The sequence below is a fragment of the Neofelis nebulosa genome, chromosome 12 (genome assembly GCF_028018385.1).
Source record: "Neofelis nebulosa isolate mNeoNeb1 chromosome 12, mNeoNeb1.pri, whole genome shotgun sequence".
NCBI classification, from domain to species: domain Eukaryota; kingdom Metazoa; phylum Chordata; class Mammalia; order Carnivora; family Felidae; genus Neofelis; species Neofelis nebulosa.
In genome coordinates this window covers 54793645-54820882 of record NC_080793.1, presented here as the reverse complement: position 1 = coordinate 54820882, position 27238 = coordinate 54793645, and the positions used below count along the sequence as shown (strand labels likewise).

At 39.3% G+C, this 27238-nt stretch overlaps 1 protein-coding gene across 16 annotated transcripts in view; it reads right to left on the bottom strand.

Moving 5' to 3' along the window:
* The window catches only part of FREM1 (FRAS1 related extracellular matrix 1), a 166124-nt gene that overhangs the window by 52069 nt on the left and 86817 nt on the right, over positions 1 to 27238 (bottom strand). For 13 of the 16 annotated variants that reach the window (XR_009251695.1, XM_058695316.1, XM_058695317.1 and 10 more), the window contains 6 exons: positions 23899 to 24095; positions 19407 to 19629; positions 15015 to 15159; positions 11039 to 11180; positions 8242 to 8437; positions 3381 to 3645 (listed from right to left, as the gene is read on the bottom strand). Coding sequence is in view for 15 of the 16 variants with exons in the window: in XM_058695316.1 (XP_058551299.1) it covers positions 3381 to 3645; positions 8242 to 8437; positions 11039 to 11180; positions 15015 to 15159; positions 19407 to 19629; positions 23899 to 24095 (1168 nt within the window). In the remaining variant the exon portion in view is untranslated. Of the gene's footprint in view, positions 1 to 3380; positions 3646 to 8241; positions 8438 to 11038; positions 11181 to 15014; positions 15160 to 19406; positions 19630 to 23898; positions 24096 to 27238 lie in introns of those variants that run through there. The other 3 variants (XM_058695309.1, XM_058695318.1, XM_058695319.1) reach the window with 3 other exon arrangements.

Sequence of the window (27238 nt, the reverse complement as noted above, 5' to 3'; positions counted from 1 at the left end):
CCCAGCCAAATTCCTTGCCAAGTTCAACAGCAAGCAACATAAATTTAGGTGATCAGATTGGCTGCGTGTGTTTCATATTTTAAAAAGCGCCACAGTCACACTTTCATTAAAACGGACTTTCGGCTTTGGTTTAGCTCCACTTGACAAACACCACGGCAGCCCATGGCCAGACTGGTGAAACGACAAGATTAAAACACGGGTCTTCGGCAGATGCTAGGCTCTTCCATCATAAATATGTAAGACTGCTGGCCAAACATCAGAACGACACGTGGAGGAGATTTCTTCCCACAGGTGCATATTCTCCATGAAGTTTTGGTACAATGGAGAAATCTCTTCAAAATGAGATCTGAGGCCAAATTCAGCTCTGATACTCATTTATGTCCATGTAGATGACTCTCTATGCCTCTCTATGCCTCTATGACTCTCTATGCCTCTTGGAACCTTGGTTTTCTCATGCCAAAAATGGGAACACATCATCTCGAGATCTCGAGACGGTGGCGTAAGGCTTAAAGGATAGGAGAGACAAAAAAGAGTCTAGTACCCTGCCTGACGTATTGCGGGTATTCAAGTGATACTAGCTTTCCTACACATCAATGTTTTCCAACCCTTCTCTCCTAGTCTTGAGTCATTCAAACAACACCTTTTTGCCATATTCTTATAGTACCTGTACTCGTATGACTTAACTGTTTTGCTTTGTATCAGTCGCTCTTGTATTTAAATAAGTGTATTTAAAAGGACCCCTTTTAACCAGTACTGTCTGCTGAAAAGGAAAGCAGTTAATACTGAAGAACTGTTAAAAAACACGGGAGAACAGTTAAAAACTGTTGAGACACGGGACTCAAACCCACGAACCACAAGATCATGAAACTGAGCTGAAATCAAGAGTTGGATGCTTAACAGACTGAGCCACCCAGGTGCCCCCCCCCCCACCGCCAACACTTTTAAAATTACAGATTCCTGACCCAAGACTGGATTTAGCAAAGTCACCTCTCTGGAGTGAGAGCCAAGAATGTGTTTTTATCAATCCTCCTGGTAAATCTCTTGAAGATTTAGATATTTTAAAAATCCCTAGGATAAACGATTTCTAAAATGTCATCTAGTATGACTTTCTATGGCTGTGAATTAGGAAAATTTTAGAGTATCATCAATCCTCCCATACAGACATTTTTTTTTTTTCTGTTTGCAGCTCATCACCACTATCTGATTAATACCTAAGCTTGATTTCTGGACATCTAGATGCATTCACTCATTGGCTTCTCCCGCAGGGTCACTGGCTTCTCCAAAGAGTCATTAATGTCTTCAGCAAACTGTCCCATGAGTCCTGACTGGGGAAAGCAGGAATGGAAAGGAGCAAGCCGTTCCAGAAATGGGTGTAAAATTATAGGCCCTGAATCTGCTATACATGAATTAAGCCAAGAAGCACCTAACCTCTATAAGTAACCAGGAAAAAAAGAACAATCATTGTTCTTCTTTGTCATTTCTTTCCTCCTTCAAGAATAATCTTGGTATTGTAAAGGCTGGCAGAAAAAGGGAGCCAAGGAAAGAATAAGTAAATAATGATAACAGTAGCAATAACAATAATAATAATAACCATAAGAGCAGCTAATACTTATTTAATTCTTCCTGTGTGCCACATATTTTTATAAGTACTTTACATGCATAAACTCACTGAAACCTCCCACCACTCCCATGAAACACGTACTATGCACATCATTCCCTTTCACAAAAAGGACACCAGAGCACTGGAGGATGTGTGAGTTGACCACAGAGTGGTCTTAAAACTATACCACTTCCAGAGCAAAAGAACCGGCATAAAAAGGAATCCACACTGGGGCACCTGGGTGGCTCGGTTGGTTAAGCGTCCAACTTCGGCTCAGGTCATGATCTCACGGTCTGTGAGTTCGAGCCCCACGTCGGGCTCTGTGCTGACCTCTCAGAGCCTGGAGCCTGTTTCAGATTCTGTGTCTCCCTCTCTCTCTGCCCCTCCCCTGTTCATGCTCTGTCTCTCTCTGTCTCAAAAATAAATAAACGTTAAAAAATTAAAAAAAAAAAAAAGGAATCCACACATATGATGCTTTGGCTAGTGCCTAGCAACACTCAAACACGGAACTGTTATTTAGAAATTGATCAACCAAACGATTATCTGCTTGTTAAGGACATTTGTCAAAAGAAAAAAAAAAGATTCTGTTAGTTCAAACTTCCCCCAATTTTTTAACAGCTGACTATCCCAGTCATCTCAAGCAAAGTCATCTTTACTGACATTGAAACAATGTTTAGTATAGCAGACATATTGAATTTAGAGAGAATGTATGGCAGAGGAGAGTAGTGTTGGAGCATAAGTGTATCAGTGCACTTGATAACTTACGGGAACCCAATGAATAACATGGGAGTATGTTACATTTACATGAGTGATAGTGCTCTTTTGAAGGGTGTGTCCTTTTTTTTTTTAAGATTTTATTTTTATGTAATCTCTACACTCAACGTGGGGCTCGAACTCACGACCCCAAGATCAAGAGTCACATGCTCTTCTGACTGAAGACAGCGAGGCGCCCCATTGAAGACTGTATTCTGACATGGTGAAGATTGTACCGGGTGTCAGAAGCTCTTCATATATGGGCAAATGCCCTCAGGGCCTCCATTTTAATTGGTAAAACTCAGGAATGCCCATGTAGCATGATTCCCCCAAAGGCTAGTTCAAGATTTCTAGACTCTCATCCCAGGCCTGGGCACCTGGATTTCTATCAAGGACCTTGAGTTCAGCCAGCTTTGAGAACTGCTAAATTCTCTACAGTTTGTCTTGCTTTATGTGACTGGAAACAGATTTCAATATTTTAAATGAGTGCAGACTTTCATTAATGTTGGATCTTTGTCTTTGCACCAGATTGTTTTTCACTCCAATGATGTGTTTGATACAGAATTCTTGAACGGGTACACAGCAGCACCCCCCCCCCCCTTATAACACTGTTTCTATGGGGAAACATGATCCACGTTATGACAACATGATTTATGATATAGTTCCTGGAACACATCGTGTCAAAAGGCAGTGTCTGCTTTTGCCAAATGTTTACTAAATACCTTTCCTCAGATAGAAAAAGATACTCCAAAAAAGCAGTAAATTCGTTTTCTATGTCTCTCTTTACCTGGGATCTCCGGTCTTCACATTCCCCCTAGAAAGCTGGCATTTAGATGTGCTTTATTTTTAAACGACAGCCCTAATATCTTGCTTTGCCGTTGTCCTTTTAATTGCATATTTTCATGCATCTCGGCAGTAGAAGACTAGCACAATACCAGAGTTGGAAGAGAACTTATTTTCTGCCACCTTTTGTCTTTCTAAGCATTCACCCAGGGAAGGGGTTCTGAAAAGTTTCCTTGGGGCTCACCTGAAGGTATCATGGGAGACAGCCGCCTTGCTCTTATGTACATAACAGACTGTCTGTCCTGCTATGTCCATTTGGCTGAAGCTTGTAATGGGGACTCCAGGATAGCGGACATATTCGACCTGGCCATACCGCGGAGCAGAAGTGATGATGTAGAGCAGTTCCTCGGGTTTGTCTGTTCCATCCACTGCAAGGAGAGTGGTGGTCGTCAAGAAACCTCGGTCACCTTTAGACACCACAAGCGGTTTTGCAAGGATGACAATGTCGCCTGCAGAGCAGAAGAGCTTGCGGTCAAGACCCAAATTAAAAAAAAAAAAAAAAAAAAAAAGAAAAAGTCCAAGGTAAAGGTAAAAAGCAAAGGCCAAATGGCGGAAATCAAAACTAATATGGCATAGAAAGGTTTATATAATCATGAGTAATGAAAGAATGAGGTAAAAGACAAGAGCAGATAGGACACAGCAGGGGAAACACATATGGCCAAATAAAGACGCAAAGAAGAAGGTCAGTCTCATAAATAATTGTGGAAATACAAATCAAGATCACAGTAAGTTACAACCATCTTGTAACTCCCTGATTTGCAAACGTTTAGGATTCTGATGATACCAAGCGTTGAAGAGGATGTAGAATCTTGCACATGATTCTGGTAGGAATGTAAATTGGAACACGTTTGGCATTATTTTGTAAAGAGTAGAATAGTCACAGACGTCCTGACCCCCTGATTCCACTCCAGCTGTGCCCTGGGGAGAAATGCGCGCTCTGGCACCCAGGAGACATGGACCAGGCCAGCCAGGGCAACCCTGCCGCAATGGAAAGTGCTGGGGACAACCCAAATGCCTTTGCAAAAGGTAAATATGTAAACAAACCAGAGTCTAATCAGACAGCTGAATCGTGTACGGTAGCAAAATGAGTGAACTACCGCTACGTGCAACAGCACAGACGTAGCTTGCTGACGATGGTTAGCTGCCTGAGCACGTCCCAGAAAACCATACACAAAAGTCAGAATATGGACACAGAATTCAGGAGGACGGTTCTCTCTGGAGGGTGGGAAGAGCACATAGGTAGGTGTTTATTACTGTTAATGTTCCAGTCCTTGAATTGTATGGCGGTTGCACAGGAGCGTATTATGTATTTCAAAGAGAATAAATGAATGAGCGAACGAATTGTATAAACGAGTGACGTAGAAGAGGGTCACATGGGGACTAATGGTGCAGCTTTACAAACTAAGGATTATAATCCAGTTTTGTTCACCTCATTCATTTAAAAAATGATCACAACACAGATATTGAGCTTTCTACTTTGTGCCAGGCACAGGGGTAAGGCTTTTTCACCTTCACATCAACTGTGACGTAGCGTATTATAATATCCCCCAGGTTCTAAATGAGGAAACTAAGGTATAGAAATGCTAACCAACTTGCTAACAATGATACATGTAATAAGAGGCAGAGATAGAATTTATGCTCAAGCCATCTGACTCAAGAACACAAACTTGAACCCTAGATTATTTTGCTGCTTTTCTGTACGATATCGCAGCTCTTAAATATCAGCACGAGGGGCACCTGGGTGGCTCGGTCGGTTAAGCGTCCGACTTCGGCTCAGGTCATGATCTCACGGTCCGTGGGTTCGAGCCCCGCGTCGGGCTCTGTGCTGACCGCTCAGAGCCTGGAGCCTGTTTCCGATTCTGTGTCTCCCTCTCTCTGTGACCCTCCCCGGTTCATGCTCTGTCTCTCTCTGTCTCAAAAATAAATAAACGTTAAAAAAAAAAATTTTTTTTTTAAATATCAGCACGAAAAGAATGAATGTCCAAAAGGATGTACGCGTGAAGTAAATGCCAAGCCATTTCTAAATTTAAAAACACAATTGCCAATAAAATTTGAAAAGACATTCAGTCTCATGAGGACACAAACAAAAAAAAAATATCAAGGAGGTACAACTAGACCAGTGGTTCTCAACGAGTGGCAGTTTAGGCCTCCGGGGGACATTTGGCAATGTCTAGAGACAGTTGTGGTGGTTATAACTGGGGGTTTCTATGGGCTTCTAACAGGTAGAGGCCAGAGATGCTTCTAAACTTCCTATAATGCCCAAGAAGGTCCATTACAACAAAGAATTCTCTATCCCCAAATGTCAATAGCGCTAAGACTGAGAAACTCTGTTTCAGATGATAAAATTGGTCTTTTGGTATATTATTGTGCTTTTAACTCAACGTGCTATCCAACATGAGTGCAATGGAGAATGAAAACCCATCCTAACTGTAAATCGAAACCTGAGTCCCAGATGAGGCTTACCCCATGGGCAAGAACATATCAAGGGAGCAGAAGAATGAACAAAGCTGAGGACACAAAAATGACCCAAGGACTAGAAGCGGAAGGTGGATCTGAAGGGAGAAAGAGCATCTGGGCTTACCCTCATTACAGGTTTTCAGCACTGTGATGGCAGAGTGTGGTTTGGGGCCAACTACAGACCATGTCCCTTTAAGTGTCTCTCAGAGACCTCCACATCACTTTTGCCAGTGTGCGAACCACAAGACACAGAACCAATGGAAGGCCTGATGTTATTTACAATCGCTCCCCAGTGGAGATAACCCAAATGCTCAATATCAGATTTATGGCTTCGTGTGATTATTCAGTGTAGTTTTCTTTAGAGATGAACAATTACGGTCATAAAGTTATGCTAACAACTTGAGAAAACTCACACTAGGTAAAAATAAATAAATAAATAAATAAATAAATAAATAAATAAATAAATAAAATAAGAATACAACACTGTGTAGATATAAAACATATCATGATGTTAAAAAAAAAAAAAACAAAGAGAAGAAATTCGGAACTTTGGCAAATGTTGATAGGGTAATGTATCTGTTTGATATAAGTGTTCACAAATCCTTTTAGAAAATAATCCCGGGGCGTCTGGGTGGCTCAGTCAGTTAAGCGTCCAACTTCGGCTCAGGTCATGATCTCGCGGTTTGTGGGTTCAATCCCCGCGTCAGGCTCTGTGCTGACCGCTCAGAGCCTGGAGCCTGCTTCAGATTTTTGTGTCTCTCCATCTCTCGGCCTCCCGCCCCTGTTCATGCTCTGTGTCTCTCTGTCTCTCAACAATAAACAAATGTTAAAAAAAAAAAAATTTAAAAAAAAAAAAAGAAAGAAAATAATCCCACATTGGCAGCTGGGTGGCTCAGTTGGTTAAGCGTCCAACTCCTGATCTCGGTTCAGGTTGTGATCCCATGGGATTGAGCCCCACCTGGGGCACTGTACTGAGTGTGGAGCCTGCTTGAGAGTCAGTCTCTCTCTCTCGCCCCACCCCCCCCACAAAATACATAAAGTAAACTTTAAAAAAGATGAGAGAATCCCATGTCAGTCATAGCAGAGACTGACCAGGGGCTCACCAGCCTCATTTCCTCTCCATCCTGGGCACATCACTTAGAGTTTCTACTGCCCGGCCTCTCTTAATGTGGTGCATGACTGTGATTCCGCCCCTGGGATGTGTCAAAGACAGGCACTTCCACACCTAGGACAGGCAACCTCTCATTTCCCTTCATGTTTCACTTCCAGAGGGATTCCGAGGGCTTCAGAGATGAAGGAATCTCCGGTTGGAAAAAAACCCTAGATGGCTCGGTAGGACAGAACCGTCCTCCGCCCTCACGAATGTGCCGTGCTTAGCCAAGGGCAGGCTGTCCTAATACGTTAGCTGTCTGCACTGATAGAGTACCTGCATTATATTTTTCCTGGCCATATATTTATGATGAACGCAGTAGCCTTACTTTTGCAGAGAGAAAGAAATGTGTCTAGCTTATCTGAGGGTTACCTATTGGACGTCTTCAAGGAACGTATTTTATGATCAGGAAACAAGCAAATGAAATATGTTATTTTATATTCCCCAAAAAGCTTCTTAAAATCAATCAAGCTGACTGAAATTAAAAAGAGAAAAGATTCAGGGCAATTGTAATTCTATCACACACGATGTAAGGTTTACACTGCACTCAGAGCTTCCTGGCAGCAAGGCAAAAAAGGAAGCATTCGGTCATTCAAGAACGTACTGGAGATTCGAGAATATGCTTGGTCCTAGAAATACAGAGATTCTGGGACTATACAGAGGAACAAGAAATGGACTTACTGTCTTCACGTAAACTCTAAGCAAAATTATGGGGTAGTGACAGCTAGGCACGAAGGGCTTACACTTTGCCCTGTTGAACTTCCTTTCCAGTATTTTTTTCACCTTCCTCCTGCTACCATTTATACACTGCTGAGTCCTATTATACAAATGGTTGCTTAATTCAAGAGAAGCTTAGTATCTCATCATGCTCTCCCTTGCCCCTAAAAGAGTCTGTATCAGCACTTTCAAGGCCAAAAGAGCAACAGCCTAACCTTTTCGATGACAAAGTTCCTTTTTATAATTTTTCAATCTTAAAATATATTTATATTTCCTTTTTTATTATTACATTGGAAATGTTTTTCCCATGAAACTTCATTTTCAAGTAATAATTCACTTCTGGGCGATAAAATTAGAGTTATCACATGGAGTTGGTAAACTTTCACTTATAGCAGAAAACCCTGACTGTTTTAAGCAGCCCGTGCAGCCATCTTGTGGGCAAGGTTGGATTTCCAATAGGCTCTTTAAAATAACTAAAAATAACAAATAGAAGGACTTCTGTCGTGAACCCCGTAGCTCCCAGGCAAAGCGGGTGAGGAGTCAAAGAAGCAAATCATAAATGATGGAATTTTAGGTACAAAGGACAGAAGGCAAAAAGGAAAGAAGAGAGGGAGGAAGACAGAAGGAGGGAGAAGGAAGGAAAGAAGGAAGGTAGTTGAAAACCTTTCAGTGCTTCCAGCAGCTCAGTTTGGACCAATAACCCTGATAGAGATGCTTTTACCTTTTCCCATATCCTTGATGGTGATGTGACAGTCAAATGCCGGTGACCTGTTGTCACCATCCCAGAGGTAGAAGGTAAAGCTGTCTCGGTTCTGGGAGTCCATTGCCCCGGTGTGTGTGTATCTCAGCAAGTTCAGATCGACGTCCTCCTGAGTGCACTTCATGCCAGGGTGGAGAGGGACCCAGTCCCTCCCTAGCTGAAAGGTGCCAGAGTTAGTCAGCCGCCCGTGGTGTTTTCCTTCCAAGCTGTGTTAGTGGACATTTTCCATGTCCCCTGTAAACCTCCAATATAAATGATATTTCAGGGAATCTCCAGATGCAATTTTTTTTTTTTGCCATTTTACCTTATTTTTTTTCCTTTCAAAGAAATATATTAAAACAAATTAAGACCTTGGGGAAAGAACTACCTTCAACTAAAGGATTTTTGACAGTTGTATGGCAATTCAACAGCAGTGCCACTTCCAAGGTATTTATCATAAGCAATCATAGCTGATTGAATATTCCAATGAATGAGAGCAGGTGGATAATCAAGCTTCTGAAATTGATTCTTTAAAAATTAAATGTGTTTCATTTGAGGTTTCCTTTTTTTTTTCCCTAGGTCCTATCATTGTAAAATTAATCAAACCTATTTTTTTTTTCAAACTTGTTTATCACTGGACTAATCTGAAATAGAAAAAAAAAAAATAGAATGGATGTATTTACTCCCAGTTAGCTTTCCCTAACAATAGCTCATAAAAGTTACTTGACATAATTCAAGAAAAATGTCATCTTACAAATTTACTCTACCATATTATCTCGTGCTTTTCCTTGTCTGGTTTAAGAGATTAAAATAAAAATGTGAAACCTTGTTTGTTTGTTTTTTTTCTTTCCTTTGACACGTCATTCCACAGATTCTCAGTTCCTAGCAAAAAATGCTTTGTCCTGCCCTCCCTTCATCGTGTTACCCCTTCCCTTTCTATCCCATTTGATCAAGTTTCCTCCTCTTTAATATTTCTGCTCATCTGATGTTTCTACAGAGGTATGTTCTGTCCTAGTGCTCACTGGGTGAAAGTTAGTTATATTGTAACAACCAAGCTCATTATGTGTTTCCACCTAAGATCTGTTTGCAAGTTTCATTTTTATTTAAAAAAAAAATTTTTTTAACGTTTATTTAATTTTGAGACAGAGAGAGACACAGCATGAACGGGGGAGGGGCAGAGAGAGAGGGAGACACAGAATCGGAAGCAGGCTCCAGGCTCTGAGCCATCAGCCCAGAGCCTGACGCGGGGCTCGAACCTGCGGACCGCGAGAAGTGACCTGAGCTGATGTCGGACGCTTAACCGACTGAGCCACCCAGGCGCCCCGCAAGTTTCATTTTTTAAAACAGTCTCCTTGGAGTTTTAAACTGGACAGCCTGCAATTCTATTTAACTTTTCTCTCTTGTAATCTTTTCTGAGAAAGCAAATACAGAAGAAGATCTCTTTTGCTATCTCCCATCTCCATACAATTCCCCATCTGCCCTCCCAAATGCCAGCTTTGATTTGACGAAAATCTTTGCAAGCCCCCAAAGAGGAAGAGAGTCAGGCTTAAGGTGGGGCCAACTAAGGAAAGTCAACCAGAATAGAAGAACCCTTGAGAAAGTCCAGGAATCCTAGAGTCCTGGTCCCGCGTCTCGGAGAGACTTGGAACACCCCAAGGGAGCTGGGAGACTCGGTGGTGCCGTACCGGGAACCTGGACCCATCTGGATTTTCACACACCCAAAACACTTCAGTTCCCATACTACCCAAATGTGTGAGCTCTCACTGCATTTCTGCTTCATTACTCTTTGAAACGAAATAAGGACACAGCTGTACCTCAATGTGAATCAGCGATTGCTCTTCATTCGGATTCTCTATGGTGCCTACAATCTAAGACAATCAAGCTGTTCCACGAAGAATGAATCCTCGCTGCTCTTCTAGGACTATTGTAAGTTAAGCACTCAGTCAAATAATCACATTGGGGATGGTTGGTGGTTATTGTTGCTGGCTTTAATCCATCATTCAAATAAACATTTTGATGGATTACTCAAGTGACCTTTTCAAGTGACTGATCCATAATTTGTGTCGGGCTACTCCGTGGTTGTCATGCACACAGTCTGAATCAGACTGGGGAGCAGCGCCATTTGTTAAAAGAGTATCTTTTCTCTACTGCCTTGCCTCTGCTCCTTTGCCAAAGATCCGCTGACTGTATTTTTGGGAGGGTCTACTTCTGGACTCTCTATTCGGTTCCACTGATCTGTTTGTCTGTTCTTTCACCAAACCCACACTAACTGAATTAATGCAGCTTTATCGTAAGTCTTGAAGTCGGGTAATGTGATTACTTTAATTGTGCACTCCTTTTTGCTCACTATTTTGGGTATTTTGCCTCTCCATATGAACTTTAGAATCAGATTGTAAATATCCACAACAACTGCTCTTCAGAGTAGTCTATTAAAAACGTTTTTAATGTGGTGGGAATTAAGATTATCTCAAAGGATGCCTGGCTCTCACCAGAAATTAGACAATTTGATTTACCCCAGTAACCCCCTCTCCCAAAATTTAAGTACAATCCCAGGGGACAAGGAACAATAAAGAAGCTTATTACTGGTTGAATATACCCTCAGTTGAGTAAAGAAAACTGAGTAGAGTGTGAGCTCACCCCAAACCAAGAAAATTAAATTCTCTACCTCTGGGCAAAAGATGGCTGTGAGAGAATAAATTCAGTTACAGAAATCTGTGTATTAAGAAAATTTATACCTGCCACATTAGTTTTGAAAAACAAAAGTAAAAAGGCCACTAACCTTAAGTTGAAGTTGCCCATTTTGGGGAAGCCTTTCAAATAAATAGTAAATCTTCTCCCTGGGTGAGTCTTCATCTATGGCCGAAAGAATGGCACTAGAAACAATTCGAGCTTCACCCATTTTCACCGTCAGTTCAGCCTTCCTGTAAAAAGGAAGATGTCGAGGTTGACAGGAAAATAGAAGGCATTGCTTTCACAGGGGTCATTTGGAATGACTATTACAGTTCCCAATCTTCAACAATGAGGGGATGATAGTCCACATCCCACGTATGTGGACTCATCCAGTGATGAGTCGGACTTGTGAAATGGGCTCTCATTTCCCTTTGCACTTGAACGTCCTAAAAAGACAATCAGTCGGCAGCGATGACGATGGTAATGAGGTAATTAAATCCTTCTGACGGTTAACCTGCATTGAACTTCACAATTTTATGTTGTAATTTCTCTTATAAAGTGGGTTGGTTTCCAACATTTCATCTGCTACCACAACAGCTTCAGGACCTAAGTAGCCAAGGTATTATCGTTCTAATCTCACCAACAAAAACTGCCATAAAGAGATTAAATGGCTTATCCACGGGTGTTCTGGTACCCTCTACGAAATACCAGTATGAGTTGGGTGACACTTGGGCCATCCACGGCCCTGGACATCCCTCCCCCATCCCCTGGTGACGTTCTGAGTAGCTAGCTTTCTCTTCACAGCGACTGATCGTTTCCAAGTGCTCCAGCGGCCAGGTTAGCCCGTGGTGTCCTGAAGAGAAGGTGGCTGCTGTGTCCACCATAAACGCCTCTACTGTGGTTCTCAGGTCCTCTCTGGTGCTATTCCTTCCACGGCCGACATAGCCATTTGCCCCGGTCTCACCAAAGTGAGGAAGGGATTTCTTTCCACCTGGGTTTCTAGCTTTTGGCCAAACTCTGTCCAACTTGACAGATTGGTTTCCAATAAAAACCGGACGTTTCCTTGGGATGCAGTTAAAGGACCAGCCGGCATTCCAACCGCCTTCTGCGTCCCTGCTGAGAAGCCAGAGCCCAGACACCTCAGTTCTAACCACTCTTACTTGGTGACTTTCTTACCCTCTCCAGGACTGACATCTTCCCTGGCAGTAGCAAGGGATTTTTACTCACCTCTTTCCTAGAGAATATTAATCCCATTAGTCTAGAAGCCTAACGAATCAGTTGACTGGTTGCTTATGGAGATTAGTGGTGCCATTGACAGAAACAGATTAATCAATGCAGGAAGGAAGCCAATGTGACGAAGAAGGTAAGGAGTTTGGCAGGAAGAAAGTGTCAGAATTAAATGCCAGAGGAGCCAAAGGAGAAGAAATTATGTCATAGTCTGAGTTACCTTGAAAGGGAGTGTGGGACAAGGACTGCGGTGCAGGTAATTTATTTGGGAAGTGATCCCAGGAAGCAAGAGAAAGAGGCGAGGAGTGAGACAGGGCAGGAGGGAAAGGCAACAAAAGCTGTTTTTCCAGCAATGGGGCTCAGTGCTCCTGAGGGTCCTTTGAAGAATCATGTAGAATATGCTTCAAATTGTACTGCTGAAGGATGGAAGTGTGGGACATTTATCTCATCCACTAGCTCCCACAGGCTAGGAGCTACCATCAGAGTACTTTTAGCGGTGTCTGGACATGGGCAGAATGAGCCAGTGCTGCTTCAGAGAATCCCTGTGCGACACAGCAAGTGAGGTGACACATTGAGGGCACTTGTAAAGCGGCCCCGACAGTGTGTGTGGTACATTCTGCCACAAGAGCGACTATAATCAGAGTGGGGGGAGGGGTCAGGGGGCTAAGAGAGCATGACCCAGAGAACCAAAAGTATCTACCACAGCATCTAAAAGGAATTATCAAAGAAATGGTGCCAAATGCTCTAACGAGGTCCAGCAAGGTAAGACGAGCCATTCGTTTTGTTGGGAAAGCCCAGGGTAACTTTTAAGGGAGCAGCTTTAATAAAGTGGGGGAGGTTGGGCAGAAATGGCCGAAGCAAGCACAAGCTGATTCCTCCAAATAGTGTGGCACTGAAATAAATGAGGAACTGGGTCATCTTTGCGGTTTTAGTTTTAGGATGAGAATACCTGCTTGCAATAATGGTAATAACTAACACTCAGGAGCATTCACTAGGTACTGGCCAGTCTTTCAAGCGCCTTTGCGTCTTTTAATTCACTTAAGCCTTGCTACAACCCTGCGGAAAGGATGCTGTTATTATCCCCACTGACAAAGAGGCTGACAAAGAGGCCGGGAGAGGTTAAGTGACAAGTTCGAGGCCACACAACTGGTCAGCGGCTGAACCAAGGCAGTCTGGCTGCAGAATCTGCTCTCTTAACCACTAACTACATCCCGTCCTTGTTAGCAGAAGGAACGGAAAGGGAGAGACTAACGATGTGAGAGAAAAAAATAATGGAGCACATTCTGGGAGGAGGCAAAAGGTGATCCACCCAAGGATACACAAGGAAGGGAAAGAAGGGGGAATATACCGCTCCACAGGAGAAAAGGAAAAAAGAAAAGAAGGGACTTGGAAGAGAGTGGAAGGAGATTTGGCAATTCTGTAGATGAACTATCCCAGGCAGTTTATTGGCAAGAACATAGCAGGAAATCGTAAGTCAGACAGAGGTGAGTGAGTGTCCTGTTATTTTACTACTCTGGTCTCAGTTTTCTTGGTAAGGATAATGATACCTACTTCCCATAATTCTGGCGAGGATTTAAGGAAATACATTCTGTAAAAGGATCCAGTACAGTGTCTGTCACAGAGTAAGCACTTAATAAACACTAGTTTTTAATCTCTCTTTCTTCCTCTCAGATCCAGTGAGGTCATCAGACAGAGGATTCATATTACTGCAATACCCTTCATATTTTCACTTTTATTAATCAAGGTCATGCCAGTCCAACATTCCACCTATATAATAGAAAATGAAAAGTTCTTCTGAATACTTTTAGTTAAACTCACGTCCGAGATGCAACCCTCCAAAAAACTATCATCAGTTTTTCCCATGATGATTTTCAAGGACCTTACTGATGGCCCATGAAGGAATGGCAGGCTAGAGAAGGGACCTGTTTGAGGTCCTCACTTCTGCAAAGTGGAGGAGACTTTGGGGGTTTACACATTTTCAGGAAGTTATTCACTTCCTGCGAAAAGCTAGGACTGTCTACACAATGCCTCTCACTGCTGCACCGTTGAATACTGGGGTAAAGTGGTCAAAGAGGTCCCAAGAAGCAGACACTTCTCTGCATCCAGCCTTAGAGAAAGTTGAGCCTTCTAAAGTTTTACCCTTGTACAGTGCTGGTAATAAGAGAAATGACTAGAACTATAGAAATATAATTGATGAAGCCTCTGTACCCTATTTTCAAACTGATCAACTGCAGAGGGAGATACTGAGACAGTCTGCAATTATTATCAGCGCAGAATTTTTAAATGATCATTTAAGTGATCACTTTGATATCAGGTAGCAGGGGAGAGTTGATCCATATGGAACACAGGGGACTGGTGGATACTGAAATACCAAGATGATGATAGAAATGGCATGTATATATTTCCCTCAGCCACTCTTAGGTAAAAGTTTGATCAGTTTCACAGGGAGGACTGTCTGCAGTTAATAAGACCACATTCTAGTTAAATCTACACATCTATTGCACTTTGGTATGTGTGTGCGCATGCAGGTGCGTGTATATATACATGTGTTCAAATACTTGGTACACCGTTCATTCCATATTGTAGGTTCAGTCATTCTTAATTATTTACAACTAAGTAGAACTTTTAGAGGGAAATCAAATAATTAAAGGGTGTATCTAAGAATTGTTAGGGAGATGTTGTATTAACTAACATTTGCACTCATGGTTCTAGGTGTCTGAGTAGTTGGGACAAGTTGTGAAAGACAGGAGTTGTCAAAGACTCATTGCTCTCTGGAAGACACACATTACATTTGCACCTAATCTTCCAGACTTCAGAATTTTCTAGAGCATCTGAAAAGGATTCTTCAGGTAGCTTACTTGCTCAGCATTGGTTTCTCATCATTAACTGGGGTGATTTCTACTGAAATCGTTTTTAATATCTTATGTTTCCCATCTGACAATTGGATTGTAAAGTCATCAGCAAGGCTCTCTGAGTCATCATGCACATACATCAACTTCATTCCTGGAAGAAGGGGAAAAAGAGAGAAAGTAAATCTTTCTTATGATTAAGCCATTCTGAAACACACATAATCTCTTTTAATTTCCAAGGTATTGGTATCAGCAAGAGTTCATTAATTTCACATAGGGTGAAATTAAACTGCTTTATAAAGTAAGATTGCCCTCTTAGTTCGTTAAAAAATTGTATTTAAATACTTTAGTATTTGATAAGGCTCTTATTTAGAAATCAGTGAGGAAAGGATATATTATTTAATAAACTGTATGAAAACAATGGTTCATTACTTGGAGAAAATTATAGTTAGATACCTACCTCAAGCCAATAACCAAAATAAATTCTAGATGAATCAAAACTTAAATATAAAACTATTTTTTTAAAAAACCTACATAGAATTCATATGAAAATGCAAGAGACCAGAACAGCCAAAACAATCTTAAAAAAGAACAAAGTTGGAGACTCACATTTCCCATTTTCAAAACTTACTACAAAACTACAGTAATCAAGACAATGTGTAACTGTTATAGAATAGACGTATAGATTAATCTAATAGAGGAGAGTCCAGAAATGAGCTCATGCATTTACAATCAACTGAATCCCATCAGGGGAACAAAACCTATTCAATGGGGAAAGAATAGTCTTTTCAATAAATGTTACTGGGACAACTGAACAGCCACAGGCAATAGAATGAAGTTGGATCCCTACCTCACACTACATACAAACATTAGCTCAAAATAGATAATAGACCTAAATGTAAGAGCTAAACTAGAAAAACTGTTAGAAGAAAATATAACAATGAATCTTTGTGACTTTGAGTTAGGTAATCGTTTCTTAGATAAGATACCAAAAGCACAAGTGACCAAAACAAAACAAAACAAAAACAGTGGATGATTTAGATCTTAACAAAATCAAAAATTTGAGGCTAAAAATGATATTATCAAGGAAGCACAAAACAGCCCACAGAACCGGAGAAAATATTTACAAATCATATATCTGATAAGGGAGGGTCTAGTATTCCAAATATAATAAGAACTTTTACAATTCAATAATAAAAGACAACCCAATTACAAAATCGGCAAAGGATTTGAGTAGACGTTTTTCCGAAGAAGATGTAAGAGTATAGACAAATAGCCAACAAACTCATGAAAAGACGTTCAACGCTATCAACAATTAGGGCAATGAAATCAAAATCACAGTGATGTACTATTTCACACCCACCAGGACGGCTATGATAAAAAGATAGACAATAACAAACGTTGGTGAGGATGCAGAGAAATCGGAACTCTCACATTACTGGTAGGAATATAAAATGACGCAGCTACTTTGGAAACCAGTTTGGCAGTTCCTCAGCATATTAAACACAGTTATCACATGACGCAGCAATTCCACTCCAGATACAAACCCAAGGGAAATGATAGTATCTATCCATACAAAAACGTATACATACATGAACGTTCACAGTCAAAAGTGAAAGTGACCCAAATACCCATCAACTGATGAATGGATCAAGTAAATGTGGCATGTCTATACAATGGAATATTATTTGACAATGAAAAGGAATGGAGTTGTTCTGACTTGTGCTACACTATGGCCGAATCTTGAAAACATTATGTTAGATAAAAGAAACCAGATACAAAAGATCATACGTTCCATTTATATGATTCTGACATGTCAGAATAGACAAAGCTATAGAGACAAAAAATAGGTTCCTGGTTGCCAAGGGCTGAGGAAGAAAGGAGTGAGAATGACTGCTAATGAGTATAGTATTTCTTTTAGGAGATGATAAAGTGTTCTAAAATTGATCATGATGATGAATATACTAAGGACCTCTGAATCCTAGGCTTAATTAAATGGATAGATATTATGGCATGTGAATTATATCTTATTTCTGAATGCAGAATGTCTTCCTATTATAAAAACAAAAGAAAGAAAATGTAAAGGAAAATAATGATAAATTTCACTACTTACAGTTTGTGATCTCTGTACTTAAAAAACATGAATTAAAAGGCAAATAAAATCTAGAAAAACTTGTCTGTAACGTGTGACAAAAATGTGAAATATCAAATATTTAATGATCTCTTAGAAGTTAATGTAAGTCAATGGAAGAATGGGCAAAGGACACTATCAAGCAGTTTCCAAAAGGTGAAACATATATGGTTAATTGGACATGAAACTATGGTAAATTACTCATAATCTGAGAATTTCAAAATAAGATCACGATAAGAGACTGTTATCAACTACCACATTTGCACAAGTTATTAAAACTATTCATTCTTGATTAGGAAAATAGGCATGGTCGTGCGTATCATGCAACGGCAATTTTTTCCCTCAAAGTATTATAAATGCTCACCTCTTTTTACGAAATAATCTCACTATAAAATTTTATGCGAAAAAATTCTATGAGACGTGGACTGAGATTTATGTTACAAAAATAGACATAAGATATGTTTAGGTGTAGTTTGTAAATTCAAGAAATGAAAAGCTATCTGCATATTTAAAAATGGAAGATAGTTGCATGAAAGGAGAGGACAGTAAATCCATACAATGAAAAGCTGGAGTTATCACAAACCATGTTTTTCAATTAACATTTGAAAAATAAGAAATTTAGGGGCACCTGGGCGGCTCAGTCAGTTAAGCGTCCAACTCTTGATTTCCACTCAGGTGATGATGTTACGGTTGATGAGATAGAGCCTCAAAGCACAGAGCCTGCTTGGGATTCTCTCGCTCCCTCTCTTTCTTTCTCCCTCTCCACTGCTCGTACTGTCTCTCCCTCCTCCTCCCTCCCTCCCTCTCTCTCTCTCTCTCTCTCTCTCTCTCTCTCAAAATAAACATTAACATTTTTTTAAAATTTTAATTAAAGAAAATAAAAAGTCAAGGGCTTTTAAAAATAAATAAATAAAAACTAAGAAGTTTCTCATAATTGATAAGAAAAAACCTCAGATTACATAAGGCGGTAGCAGTTTTGTAAGTTCTGTATGTTGGGGGTGGGGGATGTATGTGAGAATATACTAAAGTTTAAACCAAATGTAGCCCTAACTGAATCAAGAATACAGATGAAAATCCAGTCTCTGAGAAGGCCACCAAGCTTTTAACCTAAGGATTAATTCATGTAAACTGTTTTTATTTTTTCTTCAAAATCATTGCATAAGTGCGAACTTACACAATTTGCCTACTTATTTAACCTAAGAATATAATAAATAATAATATTTAACCTAATTAGAAAACAGACTTTCTTGAGAGCAACATTTGAATAATTACTTCTTTTCCTTTGTCTTAAATTTGAAAAAAACTATTGTCACAACATACTGTATTATTTGATACACATGGTTATTAACTCGGTCATATCATCAACTTAAGTGCCAGGAGTTCATTCTTTGCAATTGATAGAAACTAAGAAATATATGAATTAGCTTTTCAAGTTCAAATGTGACATTGAACAACTATTGCATAATAAACTTGGAGGCAGAGCACTTATCCTGGTTGGGGAAGGGAAAAATTCAGACAGAATAACCGTTGAACCGGCCCAGAGATGAAACCAGCACAGGAAGGGAAGAGTTTGGAGTCCTGGAGGGGGCGCTCCACGGGGAGGTCAGCGGTCACCTGGTTCTGAAGGCACATTGTTGGCTAGCCCAGCAAAGGGGGTTCAGGTTGGGGAAACAATATGTGAAGGCAGGAAGGAGAGTGAGAATAGGCAGTGATTCTAGAACCATCCTTTTCTCCAATATTCAAAAGTGTGTTTATATTCGGAAAATGGGATAAAATTGATTTTTTAGAAAGAGCAATTAAAAAATAATTCAGGCTGCTATTCCAACGTGTCATTTCCTTAAAGAACAAATTATCTCCACGGAGAATAATGAGTTATTATATGTGGTTCTATATTCGTTTCAAACATAGAAATTTTGGCAGACAAATCTCTTCAAATTTAGGTCCATGATCTCAGTAGTTTTAAAAAGGAATTTTTCATTATGACATGAAAAAGTTGGAGCTAAAATACCCCAAATCACAAGTATCATTTTTATTGATGCTCCCAAAGTGAAAGAAGACATTTTTATTTCCTTTTCAACTACCCATTCTCTCTAGCCGAGGCTTCATGCCCCACATTAATCCAGAGCCCAGAGAAAACCCTTGAGAGATAAATGAATACAGTAGTTGAAGGCCATTTCTTCACTTCTTATTCCTGTGAGTTATTATTATCTTTTCTGGGCTAAATTAGGAAATCAACAAGAACAAATGAAACGAAGTGGAACGTGATATACCATTCTTGAGAAGTTCCAAGGAAAAGCTGTGAATAAGTTCATGCCTCTGGCTGGGATTGGCAGGCTGCTTATTTGGAGGAAACTCTTTGCTAAGCATCCCGTTGGTGAGGAAGCCATGGCGTGGTTTATGAGTGATGCTGAACAGCAAGGAGTCCTTGGGAACGTCTAGATCAGCAGCATTGATGATGGAGGTATCCAACTCTTTCCTCTGACCCTCACACACCTGAACAAAAACAAGTCAAAAGCTCAGTTGTGTAGAAATAAAATTTGTCTTTCTGCTAGGAAATTGCCCAAAAGAACTAATTTTAAGATATTCTATTGAAAAATTTCTACGAAATTTGTGTGTAATGAGTCCTAAAAAGAAATGGCTTGTTTAACATGACTTTGGAAGAAAAGAATACATTTATTAATCCCTCTCCGGTTTTCTCTGAAGACTTACTGCAAAGCATTTTATTCATTTCCATAAAGGACAGAGGATACACACACACACACACACACACACACACACAATTTTTCCCCGCATAATTCAAAGGTCAGGGAAAAAGCAATCAAAGGAATGTTTGCTTTCTGGAATTTACAGAGTTCAGTTGTAAAAGTAACTGTAGACCCTTCACCTTCAGAACCTAATCTGTTATTTTAACCTCCTGGACCTCGTTGCTTTCATATTTCTTAAGTTTCTGCTTTAGAAACAGTACAAATATCAGCTATTCACACGGGAGGGGGGGGCTAGGTTTCTAATTTTGGTCATTGTGGGAAGACCTTCTGTATTTCAATTGCAATCAACAACCATTGAGAAGGATGCTTCTGGAAGCATAATGGTGTTTATTTTAATTCTGGGTCCCTCCTCTCTCCCCAATCCTCATGCCTCTAATTTTCCTGAACTCCCTCCCCCACCCCCACCTCCCACTTCAGGTTTAATCATTCTTTAAGGACAAAGAGAACTGAATGTTTTTCATTTCAGGTAGGATCCAGCCATTTAGAACTTGACATGGTACTTAGCTGTCTTGATCTTTTTCCCATCCCATAGTGAGAATAAAGAGAAAAAAGAAATATTTGTTCCCTATTTTGAAATAAAGCAAGATATAAATAAGAAGAACATATACATTTAACAGAAGTCTATCGGGAATCTGCAATGCACTGTGCTTCATGCTGTGAGGATATGAATATGCTAAAAAATTAAAGGTAGATGAGACTGTGAAGGCTGCTCCGTCCATAATTATACTGCAAGGAAGAAAATATCTAGTGTTACTAAATATGGTTAAACAAGAAGTGTAAAAGGGTGGAGGAGACCAGGAATGTCTTCATGGCTGGGTGGGCATGTTAGCCATGAAGGATACATATGGTTTAGATTTGTGAAAACGTCCTTTCTCTTCAGCCTCTCTTACTGAGAGAGCCTTTCTGCCACAAGTCTCCACGGCACTTGGATGAAGAAGAATCACTTGCCATTCTGATACTTGGGCTAAAATGATGCTGATTTTCTTGTACCTGGCCTTACATTATTTTATTTTATTTTTTATTTGATTATTTTAGAGAGAGAGAGAGAGGGAGAGAGAAAGAGACAGAATCTAAAGCAGGCTCCATGCTCAGTGTGGAGCCCAACGTGGGGCTCGATCCCATGACCCTGGGATTATGCCATGAGCCCAAATCAAGAGTTGGACACTCAACTGACTGAGCCACCCAGGCACCCCTGGTCTTACTTATTAAGGACTAAGATGGCATCATAATTTAATGTGCAATGATATAATTATGAAATTATCTTTCATGATAACTTGTGTTTTTCTCCAAGAATTTTAATAAAGCAACCTAAAATATGTTCTAATTACCCTCCTTCCTAAAGCTTAAGACTCTTGGACTCACTCTATGGCAACCTTTCTCATTTATAAAATGATAAATTACTTTACAACATGACTGAAAAATTCCATTGAAAACATTTGGGATTCCTTTTTGTACACTTCATTGACTGAGATTGTAAATAAAAGGTTTAGATCAATATACACAAAATGCAGAAGCTTACTTGCAGAGCAGTTTGAAATGGATTATAATATCTTAAACTAAAACCTCATTTTTTTGTGTAAGCTGCATCCTGACTTGATCAAGCTTGACTGTCTACAAGAGAAATACTTTTCCACAAGAAAGCAAAATAAATACGACTATTTTAAAAAATCACTTGGGGGTGCCTGGGTGGCTCAGTCGGTTAAGCGTCTAACTTCAGCTCCGGTCATGATCTTGCAGCCTGTGAGTTCGAGCCCTGTGTCGGGCTCTGTGCTGACAGCTCAGAGCCTGAAGCCTGCTTCGGATTCTGTGACTCCCTCTCTTTCTGCCCCTCCACCTCTCACGCTCTGTCTCTCTCTGTCTCTCTCTCAAAAATAAATAAACATTAAAAAAAATTAAAAAAAAAATCACTTGAAGCTTAAAGCCAGCTTTGCCAATAACAATGGAGGTCTGTATTTGTTACTCTTCAACAGCTTCTCTAAGGAGTGCACAGGTAAGAAGCATGATTACTTTGGAGAAGAGCAAGGGACAATTTCCCAATGGCTTAATTATTTCAGAAACTCCAACCCTAGATAGATACAAAACAGTAGAGTTAAGTACAGAAGGAATCATTTATACAGTTTTTCCTCTCTCTCAATTACCGAAGTACTCTCCAGAGAAACCCATGGCCAATAGAAGAGGAAGGGCAGGAGCTGGCTCTCAAATCTCATTGTGAGGTGACTCTCATATACTGTGAACAATCAGTAGAAAATTCATATCCATGGGGCACCTGGGTGGCTCCACTGGTTAAGCGTCCAACTTTGGTTCAGGTCATGATCTCATGGTTTGTGATTTCGAGCTCCGCGTCGGGCTCTGTGCTTACAGCTCAGAGCCCGGAGTCTGCTACGGATTCTGTGTCTCCCTCTCTCTCTCTGCCCCTCCCCCACTTGTGCTCTGTCTCTTTCTCTCTCAAAAATAAATAAATGTAAAAAAAAAAAAAAAGAAAATGCATATCAAATAAAGACTTTTGTATTCAGAATTTGATAATTTTTAGTGACAAATAAGCCTAGATAATGGTTTCAAAATAGATCATATATGCTTTGGGAAATGTCTGAAAAAAAGATGACAAACATAATAACAATAATACAAATGGCACCTGTTTACTAAGGGTCTAGTATGTGCCTGGCCACCTTGATCATCATGGCTACCCCTTAAGGATTTGATGCACATTTTGCAGATAAGGAAAGAGAAGCATAAAGAAAAAATAACTTGTCCAGAACCCCACAACTAGTAAACAGCAACACCCAAGTCCGTCTTATTTCAAAGCCTGTGCTCATCCATTTAATCAAGATTTGCTATACGTATGTCTGAATTAAACAATCATATATAAATAATAGAATTGTTTTAAAAGATTATATGCTAATATGAAAAGTTTCCCAATATACATAAGTAGGTTTTTTTTAAAGTAGAGATTTGTAGGTATAATACGATCCCTGATTTATAAGTAAAACATATAGAAAAATTGCACATATATTATATATATACATACATACATACACACACATCACTGGCATGTGCACAAATTATTTTTGAGGGATTACTAAAAATGCAGTCAATGGGGAGTGACTTTGGGTAGGGGCTGTTGAAGAGAGAGACTGTCATATTTCATTGTGTATATTTCTCAATATTCTAACTTGTATAAGTATATATTTTTATTATCATGTTTTTAAAGACAAGAGGTGTTATCTGTGGAGTGATATCATGGCCATTTTAACTATATATCTGAATTTTTAAATAAAACTTACAAACATTTTCACATAAAAATATTTTTTAAACTACATAAAAAGCATGATTCAAATTATAGTTTTTTCATTTCATATACCTTTATAAATAGTTATATAAAAAGATACCTTAATATATGTGAATTAAGAGTCCTTGTCATTACAGTATTAGTTAAGAGGACATGCTATGGAAATCAAACTGCCTGGGTGCAAATTTCCCATGTACCACTCCTTATGCCACTTATTTCTAAGCCCTGGGATCTTGGGCCACTAAGCTAACCTCTTTATGCCTCATTTTTTTCAGTTACTCAATAGCAATAACAATAGCATCACCCTAAAAGCCTACTGTGAGTATTCAATATGAACACATGTAAAGGACTTGAAATAGTACCTACAACCCAGTAAGAACTCCATCTAATATATATATATATATATATATATATATATATATATATATATATATATATAATATTATATATTATATCATATATAATATATATGCAACTGTAATCGCATCGATGCAATTCTGTATGTTACCAATTATTACTATCATCACCATCATTATTATTAGACCCATGTTTTTCAAGTAATTGCATTATATAATCTAGTTAGTGTTCTCCCCATTTCTAGTCAACTTAATGTATTAAGGACACCTGGACCAATGTAAATGAGCTAGGTGAAAATAAAATCAGAAAATGATTAAAAAAAAAAGAAATGGAAAATTCTGGTATCTTTCTTACAGTAATATTCTGCACTACAAAGTCAGGAGCTTCATCATTTGTGGGGTTGATTATAACGTGAAACGGTATCTCCAAGGAGCGTTGCTTCCCATCTGTGACATACACCATGAACTGGTCAGCCGTTGGTTCCACCCTCAGATGTCTGGATTGCACATAGTTAATGTGTAAAGCCTTCATGTCTTTCCACTGGAACGAAGCTAGAGCATACCAACACGGAGCAGGTAAATTAGAAAAACTTTTTTTTTTCCCCAAGCTACTGATCCTTAATCCTTAACACAATAGCTTATTTCAAAGAAAAGCAAGTAAGAGATCATTGCAGTTGACCCAAGAATCAGCTATCGGGGGCTGCTGTAATATCTGTCAGCCATCAACAAAAAACAGATATCCATAAATCATAAGGAAGGATTAAAATCTGCATGGAGAACAGAAAGATGATAACTGCTAACCAGGATGTGTAGGGACTTCATGACTATTCTTTATATGGTTAGAATGAATGTTAAGAGAGACCTTCCCTTGATTAAAACCACTGCTCCTATAAACAGTTCTTATTATGCTTGGATAAGAAAAAGACTATCTCGGGGTGCTGGGTGGCTCAGCTGATTAAGCCTCTGACTTTAGCTTAGGTCATAGTCTCATGGTTCATGAGCTTGAGCCCCGCTTTGGGTGAGCTTGAGCCCCGCATCAGGTAAACTCGAGCCCCGCATTGGGTGAGCTCAAGCCCCACTTCAGGATTCTCTCTCCTTTCCTGTCGCTGTTCCTTGTGGGATTCTCTCTCTCTGTAATGCTCTATGTTGAGCATTAAGTCACAGGCCAAATGCGTACCTTTAGGGCAACAAATCTTTTTCCCCTAGCTTTATTGAGATATAATTGACATACAACGCCATAAGTTTAAGTTTTCCCATGTGATGATTTGGTACACACATACGTTGTAAAATGTTACCACAATAATGTTTGTTAACACATCATTCACTTCATGTGATTACCATTTTGTTGTTAAAGTGAGAACATTACGCTTTACTCTCAAATCAACTTTCAAGCATACGATACAGTATTAACTAGAGTCACCATGCTATACCTTAGATCCCTGGAAATTATTCATTTTATAACTGAAAGTTTGCACCCTTCAACCAACATCTCTCCACTTGTCCCACCCTCCAGCCCCTAGTAACCACTATTCTACTCTGTCTCTATGAGTACAACTGTTTCAGATTCCACATATAAGTGAGATCATATGGTATTTGTCTTTCTCTAATGTATTTCACTTAACATAATGCTCTCAAAGTCTATATATATATATATATATATATATATATATATATATATATATATATTGCAAATGGCAGGATTTCCTTCTTGTTGTGGTTGAATAATATTCTATCATGTATTTGTATCACATTTGCTTTATCCATTCATCCATCAACGGACATGTAGATCGTTACAATGTGTTGGGCTATTGTCAATAATGGCACAATGAACATCAGAATACAGACATCCCTTTGATATCCTGTTTTCATTCATTTGAATATATACCTAGAAGCAGAATTACTGGATCATATGACACTTCTATTTTTAATTTTGTGAAGAATCTCCACAGTAGCTATACCAACTTACATTCCCACCAACAATGCCCAAAGGGTTACCTTTTCTCCACATCCTCACCAGCATTTGTTATCTCTTGTCTTTTTGATAAGAGCTATTCTAACAGGGGGGAAGTGATACCTCATTGTGGTTTAGACTGGAATTTCCCTAGTGATGGGTGATGTCGAGCACTTTTCATGTGCCTATTGGCCATTTGTATGTCTTCTTTGGAGAACTATCTATTCAAGCCTTCTGTCCATTTTTAAATCAGATTGTTTGGGCTTCTTTGCTGCTGAGTTATATCAGTGAGCCCTTTACACATTTTAGATATTGATCCCTTATCAGATATATGGTTTATAAATATTTCCTTCCATCCTGCAGGTTGTCTTTCCATTTTGTTGACTGCTTCTTCTGCGGAAGCTTTTTAGTTTGATGTAGTCTTACTTTCTTGATTTTTGCATTTGTTGCCTTTGCTTTTGGTGTCAAATCCAAAAAACCACTGCCAAGATCAATGTCAAGAGTTTACCACCTATGTCTCCTTCTAGGAGCTTTATGATTTAAGGTTTTACATCCAAGTATTTAATCTATTTTGAGTTTTTTGTTTTTTGTTGTTGTTTGTTTGTTTGTTGCATGGCATAAGACAGTGGTTCATTTTCATTCTTTTCCATGAGGCTGTCCAGTTTTCCCAACACCACTTATTTTCCTTTTCTCAGTGTATATTCTTGGCTCCTTTGTCATAAATTAAATGACCACATATGCATGGACTTACGTCTTCAAAAAAAATTTTTTTATGTTTATTCATTTTTGAGAGAGAGAGAGAGAACACAAGCAGGGGAGGAGAAGAGAGAGAGGGAGATACAGAATCCAAAGCAGGCTCCAGGCTCTGAACTGTCAGCACAGAGCCCAACACAGGGCTCAAACCCATGAACCATGAGATCATGACTTGAGCCGAGGTTGGATGCCTAACCAACTAAGCCACCCAGGCGCCCCTGCATGGACTTACTTCTGAGCTCTTTCATTCTGTTCTACTGATCTATATGCCTATTTTTATGCCATACTGTTTTAACACCATAGCATTTTGATTATTATAGCTTTGCAATATACTTTTAAATTAGAGAACATAATGCATCCAGCTTTATTCTTTCTCAAGATTGCTTTCGGAATTCAAGGTCTTTTGTGCTCCCATAGAAATTTTAGGATTGTTTGTTCTGTCTCTGTGAAAAATGCCATTTAAATTTTGATAGTGATTGCCTTCAAAGTTATAGATGGCTTTGGGTAGTACCGACATTTTAATAACATTAACACTTTTGATCCATGAATATATCTTTCCATTTGCTTATGTATTTTTCAATTTCTTCCATCAAGACATCAATTTTATGTCTTCTAGTTTTTGGTATATAAATTTTTCACTTCCTTGTTTGATTTTACTCTTAAGTATTTCATTGTTTTCAATTCTATTGTGAATGAAATTGTTTGCTTTTTCAATAGTTCATCATTAGTATATAGAAATACAACTGATTTTTTAATGTTGTTTTTGTATCCTAAAACTTGACTTATTTTGTTGACTTGTTCTAATAGTTTTTTGGTGAAATCTTTTTTTTTAATTTTTTCAAGTTTAATTATTCATTTTTGAAAGAGACAGACAGACAGAGAGCCCCCATGCAAGAGTAGGGGAGAGGCAGAAGGAGAGACAGAGAGAGAGAATCCCAAGCAGGCTCCACACTGTCAATGCAGAGCCCGTCAGAGGGCTTGAAACGATTAA